Raw genomic sequence first — 26855 nt, forward strand, 5'->3', positions numbered from 1 at the left:
CCGATCCCTTTGTCGCTTTCCAGGTTCTAGAAATCGTAGAGCGCAAGATGGAAATCGGAAGACGAAAATCGTCGACGCGCGATACGTAATATTAGGTGGGTGTAAAAATTCTGTCGGTTCTTGCGTTCTTTCTTGGTACAATTCGCGTTTCTTTCTCTTTTTTCTTTTTTTAGATAAATTATAAGTCGTTCGAAGGAAGACTATCCATTTTATTATTTGTTTAATTCCGGCCTTTCGGCTTCCAATGGTTTCCGGTTGCAAACCTTGCAAGAATAGTCAGCGTCTTTACGATACTTATTCCTATCAGAATGGAGACTAGTTTCGTGTAATAGTTAGGAATATCGTATTTTTACAGCAGATAAAAAATGACGGTCTCTTTATTCATTTTACGCTACTAATCCGACAAAGTTTTAAACTAATGGTTTTCCATAATTATATCCGTTGACATACGCAAAAATACGTAATCCATTCAGAATTTCTGTTCTTCTATTTAAAAAACGTGCGGATGAATGGAATTTCGTATAATGTAATTTCATGTCTATGAGTATCTTCGTGGACTCTAGGGGCCAAGAATTCTTCACGAGAGATATCAGTGAGTTGAGATAAACGAGGAGGAGTGATAAAATTAAATGCACACGACGCGATAGACATATGGAGTATAAACGAGATTATTGAAAGCATTTATAACATTATTCTCATTACGTAAAAACCGACGAAACTTTTGCAATCAACTAATACCAACAAGGTGATTCACACTGCACGTGTCTACTTTGAATATGTATTTGCACTTAAAATCCAGCGACGTTTGAACGTGCCCATCTTGATCGGTGGCACACTTTAACCACGAGATTTGGCACAACCGACGTAGTTTCTCACGAGATACCAAACGCAAGCGTTTCAGTAGATCAGTGCCAAATAAGCAATCTCGACGAATGCTTAATTAATATCGCCAGCCGAGTCACATCGAAGTCACGCGTTCGCCGACATTTGCGCCGGTAATTACGAAAGCGACCCGAGACAAGAATGTAAAGTTTGTCGCTTATTTTGCGTCGTTAAACAGCATTCAGCTAACGCGTCAAACGCGAAACGTAATACACCGAGCGAAATAAAAAAATATATTACTCGGACCATTTTCATAATCATCGGTGCAATCATCGCGCACAAAAAGCGAGTCGATAATTGAAGCATTGGAGACGTAATTGTCAAGTACCACTGCTAAGAGAAACGTTTCGAAAACATCGTACTTGTGTTATGTAAATGTAAATTTTTCCATATAGAAACGCTCACCAACTGTATCTGTTTGCTAAAAGTTAACAATCGATTTATATTTATAATTTGTATTGTTATCGATTGTTATTAGAATTTTTGTTCGTTGTAATTTAAGTATTGAAAAACACCAGATCACGTGGTCGACATAGAGAATAGAGGGTGAAGAACGCTTGAAACGGAAACGAGGCATATCGCGAAACTACTATAATTATTCCAAATGAGTTTGCTTACGCGTAATAGCTGCAAACTACTAGCTGGCGGTTTATCGCGGCATCGCAACGATCTCTTCATATTTCGCTCAATTCGATAGAAGCTTTTCTCTGCAAAGCTCGTTCAAGCGGAAGGTTTTTGTTGTAGGAACGAGTGGCCGAATTCGGCGGATCCGTCTGACCACATCTTTTGCTACTTACACGTTGCGGGCTGACATTACGACACCAACGGTCGTCGTCTTTTCCAAAGTGAAAATTTCTGTTCCTCTTCACCTTTTAATTAATAGGAATATCGCGAATATTCTACCATCGATATATTGAGAATTTTGTATCAGGAAATTTCGCGGTATTTTTCACGACTGATGTATCGTGTAGAAAATTTTCATGAAATTTCTGCGGTATTTTCATTCGAAATCACTTAATTTTCAAATAAAATTTTGTTCTTTTAATGCTTCAAGGCTCTCGGTTCGTCAAGTTACATAACGTGCCCTGTTTCTTCTTCGATGTCTTATTTCTTGAATTGAACGGACGAAGAATTAAGAATTTGTGAAATTTCTTTCGATCTACGTACTTACGTTCGTTCTCGTAGCATTCGTAGCACGAGAGCATTATAATTGTAGGAAATAGACGCGTTAAGCTATTTCGGGTGACGACATGGTCGTTTCGCTATAGAGGCGGAGGGACCATTCTTTAGATCGATAATTAATTTGCCAAGAGGTAAGTAAATTTACATTCGAATAAATCTGCGCCGTGTAACACCGGCTCGTATCTCGGATTCGTACGAAGCGTGACGTAAATACCTTGTGACGTCTGAAACCACTAGATCTTTTTATTACGTTGATAGCGTTGCTTAATTTACGCGCTCGTCTCGTTCAGATGAAAAGAAATTAATTGAAAAACTCGTTAATGCAGCTCGAAGGACGCCGTAAATGTGATACAAAGAATTTCATATGGATCTCTTTTGCCAAGCCAAAATATTTCGTTCAGTGAGATCGATGGAAGGAAAAGAAAAGAAAAAAGAAAAGAAAGAAATAATTCGGTTAGGAGAAAAAAAATGTCAAGAATGTTGAGATTCGATCGCGATAAAAATGCTAGAAAGTCTGGTCGAGATGATTTCAATCTCAAGAAGAATTCCAATCGCCTTAGCCGAGAGACTACAAATTTATTACTGACTCGAATTGGATTTCCAACGGAGCAGCCGTTCGGCGCGGCGTGGTAAACAGCTGTTGGCAGCGAGAGCCTTGCAGCTAGTGATAGAGGGCCGACATTGGTCAGACGGGTGGGTCGATTCGGCCGGTTTGTCGTTTCGACATCAAAAGAAACCGATTATTACTTTCTTGCCATTGCGATTTCATTCGTGCTCTCTATTCACCTTTCCTTTTCATTTTATTCCCTTCTATCCCCATACATTCTTTCCCACTGCCCGTCTCGTATCCTTTTACACGCCACTCTAACGTATTCGTCGACAAGCGCGACTCTTTCTCTCCACTTTCACAGCGATCCTGCCATGCGTACCGCGATTCCTTCGCTAAACCGCGAAAAACGCGCAATCTCGCGCAGCACGTAAATGCATACGACAAGCACGCAACGTGCGAACTGACGATAGGAAGGAAAGGGGACACCGTGGAACGTGAAACGCGAATATGAAAAAGTAGATGGAAGAAGAGGGGAACGAGGACGAAGTGAAATTAAAGTAAAACAAAACGAGATAACCGAGTTCCACTTTCATTCGTTCTCGCGTTTCCTCTCGTTCTTTGTTCTTTGTCTTTTCTTTTTTCATTTTTCCATTTCCTTATGCCGATTTAGCGTGATCAGATCGATTTCTAATATAGAGTACCCTTTCGACGAGGGGTGAGCAGTGAGCTGTGGTTGTGTGGTGCTGTATGGTGGTAGCGGTGCCGGTGGTGTTCGAGGTGCTCTGGATGATCAGGGTCATTGGGTACGAGGTAGTCAGGGGTGTAGTCGTCTTGACGGGTGTGGGGCGGGGGCCTCAGTGTACCTTGGACCGGGGGCAGAAGCCGCTTGTCGTAACGGGTCGACAGCAGCAGGTTGTCCAGTATCTCCTTGTCCGACTTGCCCTCCTCGAAACTGCAACACAACGTATTGTAGCTAGCCCCGAAACCACCGGATCCACGACGGAATTTTTCCTTTCCTTTTCTTTCTCTTTCCTTTCCTTTCTCCTTTCTCCTTTCCTTTCCTCTTTCCTTTCCTTTCCATTCCTTTCCTCGGTTTTCACCCCCGATCATCGAGTGTTCTCTCTCTCTAGCCACCCCGAAGGTCGATCCGCAGATTAACCCGCAGTTCGCTTTGTCGCGAGCCTCGACCTTGACCTTCGAGGTGTCCAAGAAGATCGGTTTTCCTGAGAATGCGCTTGTCGCACGCGATCTGTACGAAACGCGCGTCGTTCTCTTTCGAGTGAATTCGTTATGGCTACACATATTAAAAGAGAAACTCACACGATCTACCAATTATTCGACGAATATTACGCAGAGCTCTCTAAAACGCACTATATAATACGTGTATATATATATATATATATGTATGTATATTATATATATATATATATATGTATATGTATAATGTAAAAACAGCTTCTACCTTCGAGCGTCATCGAATTAGTCTGGAAATTCGCTAATTTAACGATCTGTTGCTTCGATCGTTGACTACATCGCGATCACTAGGATCCAAACTTGTCTACACTTGGCTAAACGTGTACGATGCAATCGAACGATTTTTGGGACGCTGGTCGAGCGAAAGAAGATTCGCGATAAGACCGATTACCTGGCCGCTTTCGTCTCTCTCAAAGTTCAGCCCGACTCTATTCCGATTTCAAGACTATCGGCAAACGCTAGACGTCGAGAATCCGCGGCTGTAAATATTCTCCCGAGCCAATATCGGTGTCGCGCGATTAGAGAGATCCTGCGAGATCTCTCGTCCGTTGCTATCAACGTCTCGGTTGCTCCGTAGCCATTCCGCATCGCCACGACCACGACGACGACGAGTTTATGGCCGGTAAAGTAAGTTCACGAGCGTAAAAGGGTAAATAGACAGCGAACAAGCCAACTTCCCACCCTTCGACCGGCGTCCCGGTTAATAACGAGACAAGTTTGCGCAATATTAAATGTAAAACAAGTATAAGAGCCTTTGAACAAGAAACGAGGCGACATTAACGACGATTCCCGATATTCCATGCAAAATAGATCTGTTTCGTCTAATGTCAAACATCGAGCGAGTCTAGATTCGTCTTTCCATATATTTTGTACCGCGTCGTCGCTACAATGTCGCTCTCTCGATCCTATCACAAGCAAACACAACAGTGTTCTACTCTAGTGTCCCTCTCTTAGCTTCTCGATGCGTTCGAATCGTTAAACTTTAACAGCCTCCTGGCCGAGTAAAAAATCTCTTCAAACAGAGGAAGATAACGCGACCGTTATTCCGGTATCGTACTTTGGTATCGGGAAGTTAAGAGCAGATCGATGGCTGAAGAAGGTGTTAGTTATCGTGTATTCCATAATACGTACATGTCTTCGGCACGCACGAGAGTGACAAGAGTGAGGGCAAGTGTGAGGATACAGAGGATGGTGAAGATGAGGGAGCTTGCGAGGGAGGTGAGAGACAGCGAGAGGACGGACGAGAGGCGGCCGCCACCACCCGCACACCGCCCTAGCGCCACCCAACCCATTCTATGTCATCTGAAACAGAAAGCACATTTTTCATTATTACGTATTCCATCCGCAGTGCAAGAGAAACGAATGTCATCCGTTCACAAAAGCGATACCAAGTCAGGAATATTTCTACGGCTCTGTACTACCGTCGTTGCGTATGAACGCGCTTTTCCATGAAATATATTCCTTATAAATCAGATAATAAATAATTCAATTAGCTTGCCTCTGAGATATTCGCATACGAGAAATATCGTATTTTTCGATGTACTTTGGAAGCGAAGGATAAGTAGGACGACTGGATAACAGTACGTTTGTTTCGCGCAAAATGCGAAACACACGAGATGATAAATCAATTTTATTCCAGTAGCGACGCACGGTGTTTGGAAACGACTGTCTGACAGGCAACGAGCCGTAATTTTCAATGATTCTCATTAATCTTTGTTGCTTAATACTGCAACTATCACATCGGTCGAATTGACTGGTTTCACAATTTTATTTTAAAATTCCTACTTCGTGTTATATTTTTTATCAGCAATGGTGCAATGACTTTCGCAACGATAACTAAAAGAATGAATTTTATTTTGTTTTTTATGTATTCAAACTGAAAATAATTTTGTATCAAGGCTACGGTATACCAATAGCAGTCAAAATGATCGGTACTCGTCAAAGTGTAAATGGATCCGGCAATTTGTTTATCGAAGCCCAATTAACCAGTTTCCTCGTTTTGTGCAACTTGTCACACGTTCTTAAAATTTTTACTGCGTATCATTCGATATGAAGATATCAGTTATCAGGAAAATTCCGGATCGATCGCTAGATCGCTAGATGCTAACACTAGAAATACCACATCAGTCAAAATGCCTGTCTCTACAATTTTATAAATGTGTCAACCCTCGTTTAGGGATCATAGTCCTAGATGGATTAATAATACCAAAAATCTACTACATAACATGGAATTGCTTCTGTAAGAAAGCAATAAATCAATAAATATAAAAATATTCCATTATTTCGTATTTTTCACAGATCAGTCATTTTCACTGGTTTTGGTAGAAATAGCTTCGTGTTAACTATCGGTAGTTCCAGTGTTAACCGTCTTTCCTTTTACTTTAATCTTTATCGTCTTAAAGGATATTATTTACGCGTTTACGATGAACACCATTTACAAATCAACGGTCTTTCTTCGTAGAAGAAGTCGATGTTTAAGGTGAAGTGTCTCGCGCGTTATAAATTTTGCAGGGAAAGTTCGTAATACCCAAGTTTTGCAAAACGATACGAATTTTAATATACTCGCCTGTATAAAGCCTGTTATAAATCATTATACGTTCAGTAAAATATTGGTAAAATGTCCAAGTTAAAAAGCGAACAAGATGAAACAAAAATTTGATCGAAAGCAATCGAATGCATGCGATGGATATTTCTTCTTTTTCCATTCGTTGGAAAAACTCGATGCAAAACCGGTTAAAAATGTTTCATTTACTGTACGGATCATCGCTATATACCACTTTACTCCGTTGCCGAGTGTATTAAAAGGGAGGTGCAGGATTACCTCTCAAAGACCTGTGGATACACTTTTGATCTACGACCTTTTACGCGATTCTCATACGAGTACACGGATTCACGGAGTCTACCGACCCTGCCAGACGATCCCTTTTAACGGAATTCGACGGATAAGGCTGAACCTTCCAAACACGAGTTTCAAAGCTCGAATATATCGTGGCTACCGCCGTGAACTTCTTTCATCTCGCTTTTATACCGCCTTTGTTCCGCTGGATTGTCTGCAAGCACGAAATCAACCGGTTCGACGGAAACTAATATCGCCTTTTTGCCCCCTTCTTCTTATACTCAGAAGCATTACGTACGCTTGCTGGTCTCGTACAGAACGTCATAACTAATCTAGGAAACGATTCATACCGCTGCATCTCTTATCTCATCATTTTTTCCCACTCGATCGTATTTTTCCACGAGAAAAAGATACTTTAGGTTTAGGTAAAATGCGAACATTTTTTTGTTCTTGTTTTTTACAAGAACAATTAACTCTGCTGCGTTTGTATTTTTCCAAGGGGAAAAGAGTTTAAGTAAAAACTCTTTTCTTTTAAGTTTAAGTAAAAATCTGGAGATTCTGTTCCTCTCTCGCTCGTGTGTTCGCGATTATTATATTTTGTTTAAAATTGAAAAGAATTATGGATTAATCGTGTAATGATTTTTTAACCTCGTACTTTATACGACGAGGGAAGCTTATAGAAATATATTTAACAATTTTATTTAAAAAAGCGATTCGAAATTCACAGTCCATATCAAATATCAATGTTTTATTAAAAGAATTTTAAGCGCGAATATACAAAATGCTTATAATTCAAAGTTTCCAAGAAGGTTTAGTAACTTTCCGATGGCTTGTCACGTTTTTCTGTAATTCTCTTAATACTCAAGTACGTATATTCGTACACAATTGTGTCAACTGAAATACGGTGTAATTTAATTACATAATTTGATTATGTAATTCAAACCTCCCCGTTAATTTATCTGCCAATTGCATTACAATTACAATGTAACTGTAATTACATCCTCTCCGAACAAGTGAGATAAATGTTATTACATTTATCTCTCGTGTCTCTACGGTGTATCTTCCGTTTCCCGTACATATCTGACTCAATCTTACGTTTATGTTTCTCACTTACCTACCATCGTACCTTGTGATTATACTTTAATTACATTTACGAATTTCGCTGCAAATTTAATTGAACGAGAATTTATCGAACTACCAACGAAGCACAGCGTAATTGAACACGATTGCGGATGAATTACCTCGTAATTTAATTGCAATTTCCCACGACTCTGTGTCCATATTCGTTTTCCCCTGCAGTTCGCGTATTTTTTACTTTTCAACAAACGACCTGTTTATAATCTGCTCGTGACACGCAACGATATTTCACTTTGAAACGTAAAATTTGCACAGATGCTCGCAGATTACCGTGGTGCCAAGCTGCGACGCATTAAAGTCGTCGCAAAAGGTAAGTTGACCGTAGAGGAAGGTCGTCTGAGTGAGTTGCGAGTCGACACTCGCGTCGTGCAGGCACTTTTCGAGTAGGTTGTTATGCAGGACCATTCCGAGTATCTTCGCGAGCGTGTCGAGGACCATTTTCACTCTTTCTGTCTGACCCTATAACTCGCAGCGGTCTTTTGTCGCGCCGTTCAGAGTTTCCTTCCGCTATACGACGCTCGTGTTTCTGCTTCTCTAGCAAACTATGCATGACAAAAGATCGCGAGTTTTCTAGTCGTTCTCGTCGTTCGTTTATTATGCTACACTGTGCGTGTTTGTATGCGTGTGATATTACATTTTGCAAATATTTAGTTACGTGATACCACCTTTGGCTTTTCCTGCACCTCGATATAATAACGCTAATAAAGATACACGAAGGGGTCACGAGAAAAGATGGAAAATGTTCGTTTTAACTAATTTGGAGCGTAGCATTTTTTCCTATGCTGCTTTCGTGCGTGCTGTTTACCGACGATTATGTCGCGTTAATTTGAATTAAAATTTCCTGACGTTTACAACGGAAATTCAAGTGTAAAGATAATTTTAATCTTTCTTCTTTTTTGCAATTTAATACACTGTATATTAGTTATAATCGTAAGCAAAAGTCGAAAACGATGCGAAATAAAGCGAGTAAATTGTTTTATCTCGTTACGATAGCGGTGAGAAAATATGGAGTTGCGAGATTATATAATTGAGAAACAAATTTTCGTCTTGTAAGAGATGTTGAAGCTTGACGACGTTGTTCCTTTAAACGTGCACCTTTCGTAGAATAATTTTTACTAGCCAATAACATTAACGAATCGGCAAGCTACAAATTGCTGGAGATCGTAGACTCAATTTCTACGATTTTACATCGCACGGCATAACCAAATCATCGATAATTTAGAAAAATTAATTAATTCAGTCTTTGTCGTTCTTCGGATATCTGGTGTACTGTATTTTGTATTATATTATAATATCATTTTGATATTCTATTTTCGCATTATATTGAAAACTCCAGGTTTGCTCGTCCCGTGCCAATTTCGAGATCGAATCAGCAAACGTTTATAAGCTTAAGGCGATTCAAATCGACTGAAATAAATTAACAAAATGATCAAAGTATCTTTTCTCATCCTTTCCAACACCCGTTATATCGAATTTTCATATTATACTGAGAATTCATGGTTTGATTATTCCGTGCAAAGTTCAAGATTGGATCGTACAACGTCAGAGCTTATGGCGATTCGATAATCCTATGTCACTATACATAGAAGAGTTCGTATAAGCGAAAATTTCGCATGTGTCTGTCGAATAAATCTCAACCCCTGCAGAGTTAAACGCGCGGAATCGAGCAAACGCTGAATGATCAGCGATATCCTTAATTTGTTCGAATCGCATTAGTACCGCGAGCCGGTAACAAGATTTTAACCATCGGGAAAAACGGGAAACTCTTTTTCCTCCTTGCAAATTGGCGATTAACGTTGTTCAGCGTTGTGGCTTCTAATCCAACATAGCTAAATCCCTGAACAAAGTCAACGTTTAGAATGCTTCGTCTGTATCTTACATTTTTCGTCTGTTTTCTTACATTTAGCCTAATTATTTCTTCTTTGATCGATTTTTGCTCGAATAATTTGCTTTTTAACCTAGGATCCTCGAATTTTTACGTTGCAACGTTCTTCTCGTTTTAACGAGCGAAAAGGAAGGATAACAGTCAGGATGCAAAAGAAATTTGTTCGAGCAATATTAATATTCTCGGATATATTAATAGGAAAGAAATTGCTTCGAAACAATTTCTATATTGTGTTTCTCTATGGCGTATTCGCAAAAATATAAATTGGCACAGTCGCGCGCAATAATCTAGCGACAACGACGCGGACTAATGTCTTACTGCAAAGTGTACTATCTGCGCGAAGGATCGAAACATTTTCCACTGGAATGCGGAATAACTGCAATATACTACGCTCCACAGTTACTGTATATGCACGATGAACTGAAAATTAAAGCATTGCTCGATGTAACTGCGGCTGAGTTCCCCCCTCGCTAAATATACAAACAGTGTTAATTAGCTTGGCGAAGTAGGAACGTAACGAGCCACAAGGGAGACGTTCTTTTAGAAAAGAAGAGACCGAAGAAGTTAAAGACAAAACTCCGGTCTTCCGTAGTTTATTAACGAACGTCGGTCGAGAGAAAGAACGTTCTATGCGGGGCTCTTCTATTCGTTCGGAGGACTTTGTTCGACGGACTAGAGTAGCTGCAGGCTGGTTTACAGGCCGCTTGGTTGGATGAAGAAGAGTAACGCGGTTTAACGTGACAGGTATGTGCTATGTAGCTTGCTTAACCATTAACCAGCCTCGTCTTTTCTCGCGTAGACACGATCGGCCTCTTGAAGCTCGCCCCAGGCTCCTCCACAAGTGTTTGCAGACGGTTGCTCCTCGACCGGCTTAAATTGCGCCGGTAGTATCACGCACCGTGGTTTCGCACGAATCATCGAAAATCAACCAGTTGCACGCGTCTCCGCCTCCAACTTTGCCGATGCCTCAGCCTTTCTCGCCGCACCCGAATCGATAACGTATATTCTATATATTTCTATTTTACAGTGTCCGGCTATCGAATCCAAGACCATCCGCAATTTTCGGTATTTCACAATTTTTCTAGAAAACTTGCAGGTCTGAGCGGTTGCTAGTTGCTCGATCAAAGTGTCATGGATACGTAGCTCTTGGCTCGTAAGTAGATTAGAACGTCTTCCGGTTTCGTAGAAAACGTGCTAATCGGTTTAATTCATCGAGCGCGATTAATCGGCGATTTCGCGTTTGTACGAGATAACGACGCAGGAAATTGTAAGAATGTTGAGATACGTATAATTTTCTGTGCTGGACTGGGTTAAATGCGTAGTAGAGATACTTGTATGCGAGTGTCGGTGTGTGGAGGTATGTGTGCGCGCGGCGTCTCGAAAACAGATGAGGGTAAACTAGTCAGTCGGTTAAGAGTCGGGTATGGAAGAAAGTGCTGAGACGCGTACAAGTATGTATCGATGAATATATAAGGAATCGTCCATGAAATAAATATATTACTATTTGAATATGAATCGTTAGTGTAAATTTAGTGTTCCTATAACATTATTTCGGCTTCAAAGATCCACAATTCTCAACAAAGAAATATTCGTACGAGTCGCGTTAAAAATTGCAAACTGCTAGAAGCTTCTTCGAAGTAAATAAAGATACTTGCGACGTTAGCGCAAGCAACGATATTTAAATAGTAAATCTATATAGTAGTATATGTAATAAATAGTACAATATATTACCACGTTACTATTATTACAATACGTTACTATTATTGTTACGATATATTACTACGTTAATCACGTTTTAGCTTGGTAATTCCATAAGAAGGTAGGAAGCGTTGCCTCTAATTATTAATTCGTCACTCGCACGAGCAAGTGGAACGTAGGCACGCACGCAGTGGATTTAAAAAAAAAAATCTTCCGGAAAACTGAACCTCGGGCGAGCAAATTATCTCTTACGTTTTGTTTCTCGTTCCCTCGTAAAGCGTCGTCTCACGCTCGCTTGTACGTATCATTCGGTTGGATCCTTCGTATTACTTCACTTTCTGTTCGACGTGGTATTCCATGATAAAGCCGATCTCCTTAATTACGAGGCCGGACGAGCTTGCCCCGGTAGAATTAAAAAGGAATGCGAACGTGAAAACGGGACAAGCAAACAAGGGCAAAGAGGGAAAATTCATTTATTCATTGGGCTCTGCTTGGCCGTCCAAACAAAAAGTCTTTTCATAAAAGTTCTTGCCGCGGAAAAACTGTCGGGCAGAAGCGAATAAACCAGGGTTCAGGGAGCGTGATTTTTAACCGCAACAGTAAACGGTTAAAATTGCAGAAAACGTTTATCGGTGAAAAAGAAAAAAATAAAATAAAAGACTTCCGATCTTCGTATAATTACCGCGCTGACCGAGCGATATTCCCTCGATGAAAACCGATATTTTAACGCGTTCGCAATTCACTGGCCGCGATACTCCGACAGCTTGATCATTTCTACTTTAATCGCGAATATCAGCATCGCGCTTTATGCGCGTACACCGTCGTCCACGAGCATTCGAATACCCGGCGCAATTCCATCGAAACATCGATACCCTTGTTACAGTAGTTTTAAATTTACGATCGAAGAAGGTTTTCTTACCGTTACTAGCTCTTGAAGCGTTACTGATAAACTTAAACCGAAACAACAATTATATCCGCGTTGCTCTAGTTCTATGTTTATCTCTAATGAATGACTGGCACGTCATAAAGGCTATAGAAACTCGTAGGACGCGACTAGAAACACATCGAATCGCGCTGTAATCCTAACTAACGAAACTGTATAGACTTGGAGCGTTTCGAGTCGCTTACTCGGTTGTCTTCGCAGGTTCGATTTATTTTTATCTATGCGTAATCGCTTCTATATCGTCTATAACGATTAATATCAACTATTGTATACGTACACGGGTTGGATAAAATGATGGGAACACCCTTTTACGTGTCATATACGTCATATATGTATATGACATGTACGAGCTGTTTCCATTATCTCGTTCATACACAGACACGTCATACTCGTACGTGTATGTGACTGGTAAGAGGTGTTTCCATTATTTTATCCATATACATATATGTCGTACTCGTGTATGTATATGATATACGTATGAGAGGTGTTTCCATTATTTTGTCGAAACCCTGCATATGGTTAGGCGAGATAAAACCGAAGATTAAATCTAGATTAAATAGTTTCATTTGAGAGAGAGAAAGAGAGGTATATTCTATATATTTGCAATAACGTGGAAGTTTTAACAAAATGTATTTTAAAGAGGAATTTTTTAAAGAGGACGTTGAAATGTTCGGATAATTATAAACAATAGTGCACGTACTTTCGGCGCTTAAAAGTTCACGCCGATATTCGAACGTCAGAATCATTAAATCGTACGACGAATTGTTTTACGTGGAATATAATAATCCGTTAGGCGAAAAAGTGGTGCGACCTCGTGCAGATGTATCTTAGCTTACGATTTTCCAGCTAGAAGCTCGTAGCAGTTGCGGGCATAGCAACCCACTTACGGACAAAGCTGTCGGATCATCCATACATGGCTGCACGTTAACCATGCGCTTTTCCTCCGCTATGAATATCCTGCTCCTCCTCCGTTGCCTCGTTATCGCGAGATCGACGTGTATTCCTCATCGAGGAAATCCTCGATACGTCATCGTATCGTCAGAAATACCTCGCCAACGATGTTCTACGAAATCGTAAGAACTAGCATACACGTAAGTTAACAACGTACTCTTCGGGAACGTAACGCCGTACCACCTTACCACCTTATATTTCTCAAAGAAAAACACGAAGAAATCCCAATTTCAACTGAATCTACGGCTTGCATGGAAGATGGAAACGGAAGATTCGACAAGGGAAGAGGAGAGAAAAGAGCAGACGCAGCCGCGAGTCGATGGTACGAGTGGTCGTGGCTAGTGCTAGTCAGACCGGCAGGCGGTAGGTACGAGTAAACGCTACCAACCATACAGCTGATGTTCGTTCGATCAATACGGGGCGTTGCGGCACGAAACGCTATAGAGTATGTCACGTGGCTTAGCCCGTCCCATTCCGAGTCCGCGGCTCCTTTCCACGCTGCACCCCCCTCCCTCTATCTTCCCCTCTCTCTTCTTTACCGATCCTTATTTTTCTTCTTCTTTTTCTTTACCCTTTGCAGGATACTTTTCCCAACCCGATAGCCTGCTTTTTTGGCCACGAAACCCGCCACGAAATTTTCTCCACCGACTTTCCCCCTTTGCACAAATACGCGCGCGCGGACCGCAACAGGCACGCGCCTCCTGCCTTTCCTCGCAATTTTACCGATTAAACGCTTATCTTTCTGACGGAGACGTATATCGCGCGTCGCCTCGTCTCGCTGTCCTCTTCGTTCTTCGTATCGGACCACGTTCACTGTGGCGCTCGGACGAATTGGCGTTCCGACGAACGAATGAGCGCGACACTGCGCTTACGCTCGTAAATAAAGCGCGAGTTCGTACGCATTTGTTGGGAAATTTGAAGAAACGTACACGGGATTCGCATAAAATATGTAAAACGTAGAGAATAGAGGGGAAGAGTATTCGCGATGGGCGAAGCGAGTCTTTGCGAGGCTCCCACTTTCTCATTTGCGTTTATGAAAACACGAATTTGCATACGAAACGCGTAGTCTACTGAGAAAAATCTACATATACATGTTTCATTGGATCGACGTATCGAGTTCGTGCGAGCGTCGGTTCGTCCAAATATGTATCCGATATACGTAACCATCGAACGGTTGTGATTCGATTCGAACGAGGCGCGACGTCCTCGATTTAGATTGAAACATTTGGCGGCGACGCCGGTCGTTAAGTTCGCGAATCATCGTGACCAATTACTTCGACCCTCGGTGAAATTCTTCCTTTGTTCGTACGTAGTCGTGTGTAGAACGCGGATCAATAACGTTCCCGCGAAAGGATCTAGAAGCAGAAGGATGCTCCTTCGGAAATTACCGAGAGACAGTATCTAGCACAACAGACACGAAGACGCCAGCGAAACTCCCACACCTTTCCGGCTCGTCGCCCGATCTGGGACGGTCGCATAATATTTTGAGTAACGCAATTTCTACGAAAGCTTTCGTTCAATTCCTGTAATTACGGAACGGCGAACTGCGTGATATTCAAAGACGAGACGAACGAGAACATTCTCTCCTCTTTCGCAGACTGTGTTTTTTTTTTTCTTTTTTGCTTCCCTAACGAGGCTGCGCGCAAATAACGCGTCTCCTCGAGCTCCCTCAACATTTCCCGAGGAGATGTAAAAATACTTTACCTCTTCGTGTTTCTACGTGTACAAATCGCAGAATGTGCGCTTCATCGTTGGTTCGACGCGGCCGCACGATTTTTTAATACGAAATTAGAATCGCGCGCAGAAATTCTATACTTCTTCGAATGCAACACGCACGCTACGATACGGCACGTACGTGGTGCAAGAGAGAGCAACTCCGTGCGGATCCACTTCGGGAAATGTACATTTAAAGACAATGAAAAGAGTTCGTACGCGCGTGCAGTTCGGAACGCGAGTATTGCCGCAGCTCTCTGAAACGGAATGGCTCTGCTTTCTTTTTTAAATTCGACCGATTAAACCGACTTGGTTTTTTTTTCTTTTTTTTAAGTTAGAAAGGATTGGTTCGCTGGATGACGTGGAAAACAATTTGTGAAAAAATTGCAGCTGGTCGGAATCGCGAAGAAAATAATGCAAGCATACTTTATATAACTGTTCTTTATCCGACTCTACGACGAAAGTTTAAAAAGTGCACTTTGTACATTTATGTCAGTCATATACAGGCTGAAAATCTAGTTGAAATCGGTTGTTGCACGAGCGAGCAACAGGCATCGAAAGAAGAACAGAACTGAAGATTTATCGCAGCTATAAACCAAAAACCGTAGAAAACTGGCATTTTCCTCATTTTTAACGAATCGTAGCTCGTGGCAACGTTAACCGGTTTACTAAATCTGCGGCAATTAAATACTTCGTTATTTGAATACGTTCGCACCTCTCGATTTTACCAAAGCGTAAAATATCGAGAGTCTCGAGCGATTCTAATTCAACGAAGAGACTGTAACAACGCGATAAACATATCACGGCTTGCTTCTTTTCCTCTGTCAGCACCGTTTGTTGTTACAACGTCGCCGATAACGTCACAAATAGCTTTCGCCTATCGTAGAAACATATCCACACACGTTGTGCGCCAAGTCTGTAGGGAAGATATTCGGATCTTTACGGTGCGCCAAACTCCTGTTCGAAAAGCAGCCTGCGGGAACTTGACGATACATTTTATCGACGACCACTTTTTCCCCGATCCACTTAAACACGGAATCTCCTATATTTTGCCAGCTACAAGGAAGTCGATAACATCACGCAAAGGTGAAGGTGCTGAATTAACTAGCTAGGTTAAGGACGAGATTTCAGCTTTTCGAAAGCGGGTCGCGGCAATTTCACCGTGAACCACTAAACCAGTTATTTCTTGAATTTTTTACGCGATAAACGCGTTCATTTGTACCTCACGGCGCGGTCAGTTTCGTCACGACATCGTTTATTAACACGACAAACTTTCGCTTCGCCTCGGGAGAAAGATTGCTGGAATTTCTATTAACTTTTTAATCGAGGAGAACATGTTAACTGGCCATTCGGATTGCTAATTTCGTCGAGGTAATATTTTCTCTATTTGGGTTTCTTTCATCTCGTCGCACCTCGCGTCGCTTCGCTTCTCTCATAAATAAATTACGTCGTATTTACGCTGGAAGGCTACAAAGTCGAGAACACGAAAAAGTCACATTTTCTATTTCTTTTTTTTTTTTTAATTCGGAACATTTCAACGGTCAAACAATTTCACGCTATTAGAAAATTGTCTTTACATTCTTTAAAAAGTATTGAAACCTCGTCGTAATACAAAAACGTTCCTCCTATTGACAATTGTACGTTTGTTATAAAGTTTCATCGATTCATCGAGCCTTTTTGAAAAGAATTACACGTTTGAACCTTTGCAAGAAGTTCTCGCCTTCCACTATGTCATATTAAAATATAATAAAATGAAAAATAAAATTGAAGCGTAAAATAAGATTAAAATCAAACAGGCAACGAAGATTTACGTATCAAATTTTCTTCTTACGATCTGCATTTATAAGAACTAAGACTGACTCGAGCCATTAAGACTCAACGTTCTGTTAACGCGGCATTTCATTTTCAAATTTCCAAATCTTCGAATTTTCGATCTCGCAAACTCTCGAACTTTCGAACTTTCGATCTCGCGAATTTCCAAATTTTCAGACCTTCGAATTTCTTGCCGCGCGCTAATATCGTGTTCCACATATTTCTCTGTCTCTTCTTAATGGGTTCAAGGAAATCGATTTGTCTTTATTACCTTTTAATTCGATGAAATATAGGAGCTTTTGCTTAAGGGATGACCCAGTTAACAGATCAACACGTTCGCAATGCATAACTCTACGACTACCACGGACCTATTCATTGACTTTTCGCATCATCGAGGCGTTCGTTCGAGGCGTAACTTCCTTCCATGACTTCCGCCACTTATTTACGAGCTGCCTGGTTTCCTAGCGGAAACGACGAAACGGACAATTTTCACACCAACAGGCGATCACCGTCGTCGTCGCCGATCAATTCCATCGACACACGCAATATCATAAAAATAGACGTCGAATCAAATCGACCGTCGATTGATTTTATCCTGTGATACAAAACTGACCTGACCACAGGTGTAGCTTCTTGTGTAACTTACCGTCTTATTGCCCGGTCTAGGCCAGAAACTTTCACATCGAGTTTGGAAAGTAAGGAACGAGCCGATAGAAAAGAAGCGTAACTTAAAATACGGTTTTTCTAACTTTCTTGCGCTTCTCGCGTCACGTACGATTAACTGGCTACTGAGATTAGTTACGAAGCTATTTGTCGAGTAATCGCGCCTTTATCCCTGCTAATTAAGTTACTGCAACTTTTTTATTACACTTTATAATTGTAAATTCGTTAAAAATTGCCATGGCAGGCTCCTAGGCGTTTCCATTTGAATCGATGCTCTGTAGGATGAATTAAAAATCGCGTTCATAGCTCGAGCAGACGGAGGATCGTTTGATCCATTTTACGATCAATCCTGCTGCGCTCCTCGAATTTTCATCTTTCATTTTACTTCGAATGTCTTAGGGAAGAAAGAATGGTCGGAGATGTTTGGAGAAAGAATAATTTCGCGTAAAACTGCAATTGATTGACCGTCAACGTCTGCGGATTTCATCGCCCCCAATTTCATTTTTACGAGCTTTCCCGGAAGGAACAATGTATGCGAATAAGCCTCGAACGATCCCGCAACTGTGGCACAAGTTCCTGCAGAAATTAGAGCGATACAGCCGATAAATTAACTGCCGCAATGGAACACCTCGTGGAAAGAGCTCGCCTTTATGAAACGGAAAATGAACAACGTCTAAGAGACGTGGTGTTTCGTATATAGCGTCGATGAATCGTAAAGAAAAATAATAAAATAAAGAAGAACCCTGGTAGTGTAATAACATCTGCAAAAATCGCTGAAAAACACCTACTAATCGAACATGCAAAATTTCAAAACTCAACTTTCCAAGCAACCTCAACACGATCCTATATGAAAAGGAAGAAATAAAACGACTGTTGCAGTTTCTAAAAGACGCGCACCTCTCTCAACTAATTTAGCCGCACTCGCTACAACTGACACGTGTTACAAGTATGACAATTATTGTGCAAATATATAAGTTATATATGAGTTGCAAGTATATAAATGTAAAAACTAATACAATTTAAATATTCTACATATTTATGACCAAACTGTATGACGTACTATTACGATATAACATATTGTAATATAATATTATTCTATAAATCTCTGAAACACAATTGTACGCGAACTAGTAATCGCCAATAATCCTCAGAGGCGAATGAGACCCCAAATAGATAAATAAAAGAAGAAACTGAGTAAAAGATATTAACAATAAAAGAAGTTGTTAACTATTTAAACACGTTCGCGACTCGTGAGACACCCTATAGAAGCTTACCTTAACGTGAGATATGTGGCTGGTCGCAATGGACGAGGCAGGCTGTTGCTATTCGTTGTGCAGGTTTTTACTTCAACTCTCACGGACTCTCATCTTCCTGCTTACCACTTCTCGTTCGCTTTCGCGAGCAAAGGATCCTTTCGGTGGCTCGTGTATCGCTTTAACGTCCACCGCTGGCAACTGTCATCTAGAATAAATGTAAAACGTCGAGGTGTAACATCTTTAAGAAACTTCGCTGCTTGCAGGTTTAACAAGTCTTCACCAAGCGTAGATTAATTGCTCGCGCGATATAACGTCATTCTCGTTCATCGAGTATAACAGCTACTTATGTACAAGAATAGGGAAAAATAATAATTACAGGGTGGAAGTTGGTCGTTTTGGATTCGCTGATTTTAGAAACTTTTGTGTCAACGAACATCCCGTGTACGCTACTGTTCAACGCTTTTCAAACACTTGGTTGTTATCTTTTGTTCCTTTAGGCGATGTATTTTAACTACGAGATTACGAACGAATCAAATTGCAATGGTTTTATTCTTTAGAATCATCGTAGTACAGTGTATATGTCATAACATCATTGAATTGACTTTTCAAAGTCAATATAATGAAATTGACGTTTACAAGTGTCACACTTTATACAAATATTTTGTTACTCGATGAACTTGTTATTCTTGGGTTTCTTCATTTTTTAATTAGAAGCCGAAAAAAGATTTTTCAAACATATAGAGAGATAACGTAATATATAATATTAGATTGTTCCAAAAGTTTCTTTCGCTTTATAAGGAAACAATAGATGCACAATATATGGTATTTTATTTTACATTATGTTTTACAAAATGGATCATACATAATTCATAAAATAATATAAAACAAGAAACACCGTGCATCTATTATTTCCGTGTAAAACAATAGAAACTTTTGGGACAACCTAATATAATATAATATAATGTATACAGGGTGGGGTAGATAAATTCACAAGCTGCTTTCTCCGAAATTATTGCAAATATCAACTTGAAATTTTCAGATGCAAAAAGATGCAGAGGTGTTAAGATTTTAGGCTGCAAAATATTGTGGGGTGACTTTATTAAGAGTAAAAAAGACATCAACTTCACTTTTTTTTCTTTTTGATTGGATGACAAATTTTCCGATATTCGAACAGATGTTATCAAACCTAACGATTTTTATCTAAAGCCTCGCTTTTTTACTTTACACGGTTAAGCAGAAAATATCTTACGCAAGGGGAGCTCCATGAAAGTGTCGGAAAATATCAAAAGAAAGGTATTTTGCTTTGAAAATTATTTTAATAGATGTTGAAAAAGTTTGCTTCCAAACGAGTATTTATTCCTGTGGTAATAGTTTCGCGAACATTCGATAACGTTGTGTAGTTATGGATTTACACGCAGCGTGAATTCTTCTTTTCATATCGTCTTTCGTAGTTGGTGCCGTTGCGGGCACCTTTTCCTTTACGTAACCCCATAAAAAAGAATCAATTTGTGGCAGACCAGGTGACTTACATGGAAAATAATTTCCAGAGCAGAATACATTCCTTCTGATATCTTTCGACACGTTCATGGGGTTGGTTCGCGTAAAGTATTTCCCGCTACAATTCCTCGGCTAAGCAAAATGAAAAAGAATGCCGTGGCTAAAAGCTTGTTAGCTTTGATAACGTCTGTTCGAACATCAAAAAATTAATATGCCATTCTATTAAAGAAAATATGGGATTAGCATGTTTTGCACCCTTAAGAAACTCACCCCCACGATATCTTACACCCTAAAATGCTAAGCCCTCTGTAGCATTTAACATCGGAAAATTTCTAGTTGATATCAGCAATGGCTTTGGAGAGAATACGGAGCCCGTATAACACTTTATCTGCCCCACCCTGTATACAGGGTGTTCCACGTCTCAATTGGCAAGCGTTGCCAACATGTTTAGAAGGCCATTTCGAGTAAAAATTGTTGCGTGCACCATAAATCGAGATATGGAAAGAACAGTATACCACCACAAATAGTCAGATGCACTCAAGTTACTCGGTTTTTAATCTTAATCGTTTATTTCATTATTCTTTTTCACTTATTTTTATTTATGTTTGTTTTGATTTATTTACACAAATTGTCCAAAATGATCATGGATACACACCCATGGTGTATGTAATAATTTTTGCTGTTACTCTGCCCCCAAACATGTTGGCGAAGTTTGTCAGTTGATATCTGGAACATCCTGTATATCAAACGGTAAAATATATTATCGCTATGCCTTTAAGGTCCTTTAGATCGATAGGCTGGCGAGTTCACAAGAAACGTAGTAGATGTAGCTGCTAATTATTACTATTTCGTGGTTAATCTTTGCGGAGATATACATGCTATTCCTATGAGCTGATTCTTACGAGCAACGCGGTATAGAATTGCTTTCGGTTTCGGAATATCGCGACGCTAAGTCGCGCCAGCTTTCTCGGAATTGCCACTGACCAGCCATCAGGGTGTTGCCAGCAACGTTAGTAACAATCAACGTTCAACCTTGGCCCCGTGGCCTGATTCGTGTACGCTGCGTGCTAAACCATTCTAACTAACCATTTGTTACGTCTTCCTAACCACAAGATTATGAACAATAAGACGATTCCTTCTTTAATTTCTCCAATTTAACTGTTCGAAATGGTTCCATCCTTTCGAGAAACACGGAAAGCAGGTTGAAAAAAACGGCCTTCTTTGTTTCACAGAAGCCTGGAATAATCCTCTTTAGGGAGAGTTGCAAGTTTGTCGAATAATTACTCCGTTGGACAACCTATTTCTCTCAGCTAACTCGGGTCAAACAAAAACAGGACGGCTTTCAGTCCCTTTCGAAGTTGGGTCGAGCTACATTCAAAAAGCCTGACAAAAAAATTTGTCAAAGTTTTTTCATTATTCTAAATCTCTCGGAAGTCAGTGTGAAAAGGACTTTCGTCCCTGGCTGCCGAACTTTCTCGGCGTGTTGTTGAGAAGCTCGAATCGTTTAAGGGATTTAACGCGAATTCAGTGGAAATGAAGGTTCGATCGAGTCAGTTAGTCCATAGCAAAGATATCCATGTTCGAGTTAAATTTCAACTTTGTGGTAGAAGATTAATATTTACACCGTATCTTGGACATCTGTTTTCTCCGAACTTTCTTGAGAAATGAATTTTAAAATAACCGAATACTCCGTAATCTTCTTTCTCTCGTTGAGAACCGAGTCAGTACACTGCTAGTTTTCATAAAATGATAAGATCTATGCAAAGTTTAAATTCCACAAAGGTGTTTTCGTACTTTCAAGGTAAATACAAATTTCATAAAAAGTAATGTAACTATTCGACCAGAGAAAATGTACTCGAGACAGCGGCTACAAAAGGTATTTGCACGTCGTTGTATCTATTGTAGCATTTACGACCTGATTAATTAGGTCAACGTGTGATATATTAAAGCTCGTATTATTTGATACCGCTCTTATACAGCTACGAAATTTGATACCATGAAAACGAAATGTAGAACACGATAAAAAGACTGAAAACTAAAAGAACAATACTTTTTGTAGCCACGTACATGTGCATACTTTCGCCACAGATCTATAGGCCCTTTCCTTTTCAAGGAAGCTCGTCAATTATTTACCAAAGTCCAGCGACAACGTGGTGGATTCTTTATCGCGAAATCGAAAAAGCGACGTTAAAAGCGCTTGTTCGCATCGGCGAATAATAATTTATTTATTGGCCAGTTTGAACGGATGGACGTATAAAACGCGTACTCGACACGACGACGGCGACAGCATCGGTGTTGGACTCGGCGTCGACGTCGACGTGTCACAAGCACGTGAATATTAAACGATGGACAACAGAGTCACGGAACATCGTGGTGTATTAACGTCGGCCTAACGTGTTCGCGTAGGAAATATCGCGTGTACCGGGATCATATGCGTTGGTCGTTAAAGGACTGGGAACTCGGATCGCTGGCTGATCTATGCTCGACCTCCATCCCTAAAAATTCCTGTTCTTCGCAAATTCAGTTTGATATATATATATATATATATATATATATATATATATATATATATATATATATATATATATTCAATCCGTATTCTCATCTTGGTACAGTGAATGACGAAAGTGTACGAACGCTAGGCTATAGAAAGCTTTCACGTATGTGTTATTTACGTTGTATGTGAAACATCTTGAAATTTCGTGAATTCTATAACGAGACACAGCTCCCGTGATTCAGTGTCGCGAAAGTTTGAAATCAGTTTGCAATCAGTTTGAAAATCTACATAGTAGTTAGGAGACATTCATTGGAAACGTATTAACCGATTTTATACGCGTATATTATATACGTAGAGGGTGGGGCGGACGAAGTGTCGAAGCTGTTTCCGCCGAAGCCATCGACTTGAAATCTTCAGACGCTTGAACGGTACAGACGGCCTAACATTTCAGGACGATAAGACAATGTAGCAGTGAGTTCCTTAATTAAGCGTTCTCATGTTCGGACAGGTGTTATCGAACTTGACGACTTCTACCTGAGGCACTGGTTTTCTTTTTTTTTTATTTTCCATAGTTAAAAAGTTACTGCGGGAAATACTTTGCGCAAGGGAATCTCCATGAAAGCGTTGAAAGATATCAAAGGAAATGTATTCTGCTTTGAAAATTACTTTAATGGGTGTTTAAAGACTCGTCCATTCACTTCACGCACAAATATTTATTCTTGCGATAGTATTAGGTCGTCCGAAAAGTTCCTTTCGTTTTATAAGGAAATAGTGGATGCATAACATTTTCCGTTTTATATTATTTTATCGAATTGATCCATTTTGTTCTATCGAGATAAAGATTACAACGTTCGACGGATTAGGTTTCATGTTTGTATAAAGACGCGTCGTTGTAAAAGACGTGCCTGTAAAAGAAAGACACTTTTCGGACAACCTAATAGCTTCGCCGGCTATATTTGATAACACTGATGATATTACGAATTTACATGTGGCGTGAGTTGCTCCTTTCATATTCCATTTCGTAGTTGGCGCCGTTGCAATCACTGCAAATACTTTTTGTAGTCACCGCGATTCTGCAGTGCCATGAATACTTTTTGTTGTACATGACGTCGTATATGACGCACATACCGTATATGTAAACATTTCTATAAGCGTTCGAATAAGTGCTTTCGCGAGCCATGTACATCGTGAGGAAAGTATTATCTCTTTTTCCGCGAGATTCTACCGTTTCCCTTGGCGTTAGTCGCGTGTAAACCAGTTACGCACGTTTTACAACATCCAATTGGTTCGTGTCGACCAGCTGGGAAATAAGGTTAACGTGTCGAATATAAAGTAACTTGCACGGTTATTTCTACGAAAACTGTACAAGTAGCGTAATAAATGTAAACATAGCTTTGCAACTTTTCCATAGAAGAAATTGAAATGATTACTACTTATAGGCGACTCAAAGTTTCCCGCCTCGCCTACGATTTACATTTGCCTACTCTACTGCTACAAAACACTATAGTTGAATGCGGTATACTTATTATACGAAAGGAAAGAAAAAGAGAAAGTATAATAAGCGTTCTCCAACTGTCGTAAATTTAATTAAGATATCGTACGATAGATTCAGGGATGAATAATACGAAATTGTTACAAGAAATACGTTACAAGGGTCGATGAAATTATGCGGTGGAAAGGAGAATCGTCAACCAGTGGCATCGATCGAGCATGCTATTTTTGCATATGTGTCCCTTTTCCGTAATAACGAGAATAATGTTATGAAAAAGCATTCGTCTAGACTCTGCACGTTCCGTGTAGATCGATGCCATTAAGTTTTCAAGCTCTGTAAATGTTTCAAATCGATTCTTTTAAAATACGATTCTCTATCGTCCGTTTATAATATATTAACGTATCGTAGGAATATCGGTGGTGGAAATACGCAGATAGACACAGACGTATGTGTGTTAGTAGAAATACGTAGCTCTATGCATACGCACTATGCGACAGTTTTGTACCTTGGCACCGTTTCCTCGTCACACGATGCACACGTACACGCTTACGACACGAATATCGTTCGCGTGAACAACCGTCCAAAGCCGAGCAAACTCGAGCATTTTCGAGTGTACTAAAGTTGAAGAATATAACGCGACTTTTTATCGCGCGACGACTCTGTGTTCCGTCGGCCAGTAGCAACGGAGTTTTCGTTGGAAAACAAAATGTTCCGTGTTTTTCTTATTCATGCTGATTTGAAAAGCATTTGATCGAAGTGTGTTGTATAAAACACCAGGGTAGAGCATACAACTTCTCACAAAGTTGTTAACGATGTGCAAAACTTTCCAACTGGGTACACTCTTTATCTTACGTTCCAGGGACGATATTTTAAAGAATTTTAAATAACGTGCTGCGGCCAGTCGTACCGCGTTACTCTCGCTTTTCGTCCTCAAAATATCGTTCTTCGGCGCGTAAATTAATTTAGCAGAAGATACGATACTCCTACGTAGCGAATCCGTTTGGCCAAAAATTTGTCCACGAATCTGTATGATTACGGACACGAGCTCCTAATGCACAGCTGCTCGGAAACTACACGCTCGCATCGATAAAAAGAACAAGGAAAATTATAAGGATGGAAATGACGTACCTTGAGCTTAGACCGTTATGATTTACGACCTTACGCAATACCTTAGAAATGCTTTGAAAACGTAGAAACTGTGGGAGACACGCGCCGGAAACCTTTGAAATCATATTTGTAACGCAAACTCGATTTCAATCGGCTTTAGCAACTCCTTCGATGGAATTCTTCGTCTTGTATTCATGAACTTTGCAAGTCCGGTGAGCTCTCGATATGAACAAGCTCGATACACGACTTTTCCGAGTCTCTGAAAACTACCAATTAACCTCGACGTCTTTCTGTCGCTGTCGCATAAAGTTCTGTTCTCGATCTACTTCGACGTTCTAAGCACGCGATTCTCGTCGGTGTCGCACAGTTAATCGATCTTTCCGAACAATACCACGACGAAAGCCCTACTCGTTACTCTAATTATTTTAGTATGTATTAATTATTCGATCTGTTTACAAAAAGCAATGGTAGTCGAATTAATAAAGAAAAATAAAAATGCTGTGACTCTGGCAATTGGTGATGGAGCAAACGATGTTTCAATGATAAAAACAGCTCATATAGGCGTTGGCATCAGTGGGCAAGAGGGATTACAAGCTGTACTAGCATCCGACTATTCCATAAGACAGTTTAGATTTTTGGAAAGATTACCTCTCGTTCATGGGAGATGGTCATACTATAGAATGAGCAAATTTCTTATAAGAAAAAATAAGAATTTTGCGTTTACATTATGTCACATCTGGTTTGCCTTTTTCTGTGAATTTAGTGAACAGACTGTATTCGATCCTATGTATATTTCTGTCTACAACCTCTTTTATACGTCATTACCTGTAATGGCAGTCGGTATATTTGATCAAGATGTTAATGATAAAAATAATTTAATGTACCCAAAACTTTATGCACCCGGATTACAAAATTTACTTTTTAATAAAAAGGAATTTTTCTGGAGTGCTATACATGGATTTTTTGCTAGCTGTGTATTATTTTTAGTTCCATATGGAACGTATAAGGATGGAGTATCACCAAAGGGCTATGTACTTTCTGATCATATGTTACTAGGAAATGTTGTAGCTACTATATTAGTCATAGTCGTGACTGCCCAAATAGCCCTCGATACATCATATTGGACAATTGTTAATCATATTATGGTTTGGGGCTCGCTCATTTGGTATTTTATTTTAGATTATTTCTATTCGATCTGTTTGTCCTTGATAATAGCTACACTTTGTTCGATTTCTAGTAATAATATTTGAGCCTGACCAAAGTGTACGAATTAATAATTGTATTATTAACAACAACAATAATACAAAGAATAATACAAAAGAACAAAGTGTATTAATTAATAATTAGAGACTGTACCTATTACCTTTTTGCAACAGACTGCAAATTTAAATCACTTACTAAATGCAGCGCTAACATATTTCACTGTTTGATGTATATACTACTTCTTCGTTTCACTTATAATCGCGTCGATGATCATGAAAGCGAGCTAAGTCAAGAAAC

General features: G+C 40.0%; 1 protein-coding gene and 1 pseudogene across 16 annotated transcripts in view; one reads left to right on the plus strand and one right to left on the minus strand.

The window, feature by feature from the left end:
• The window catches only part of pHCl-1 (pH-sensitive chloride channel 1), a 91557-nt gene that overhangs the window by 34999 nt on the left and 29703 nt on the right, over positions 1 to 26855 (minus strand). For 10 of the 16 annotated variants that reach the window (XM_069121982.1, XM_069121969.1, XM_069121970.1 and 7 more), the window contains exons 2-4: positions 18781 to 18967; positions 5000 to 5170; positions 3478 to 3566 (exon numbers count right to left, since the gene is read on the minus strand). In XM_069121982.1, coding sequence (XP_068978083.1) covers positions 3478 to 3566; positions 5000 to 5160 — 250 coding nt within the window. In that variant the 5' untranslated portion in view covers positions 5161 to 5170; positions 18781 to 18967. Of the gene's footprint in view, positions 1 to 3315; positions 3567 to 4999; positions 5171 to 18780; positions 18968 to 26855 lie in introns of all 16 variants that reach the window. The other 6 variants (XM_069121967.1, XM_069121968.1, XM_069121971.1 and 3 more) reach the window with 1 other exon arrangement.
• LOC138184403 (probable phospholipid-transporting ATPase IM pseudogene) lies at positions 25820 to 26605 on the plus strand (annotated as a pseudogene).

The sequence above is a fragment of the Bombus flavifrons genome, chromosome 10 (genome assembly GCF_040668555.2).
Source record: "Bombus flavifrons isolate JBK064 chromosome 10, iyBomFlav1_principal, whole genome shotgun sequence".
In the NCBI taxonomy this organism is placed as follows: Eukaryota; Metazoa; Arthropoda; class Insecta; order Hymenoptera; family Apidae; genus Bombus; species Bombus flavifrons.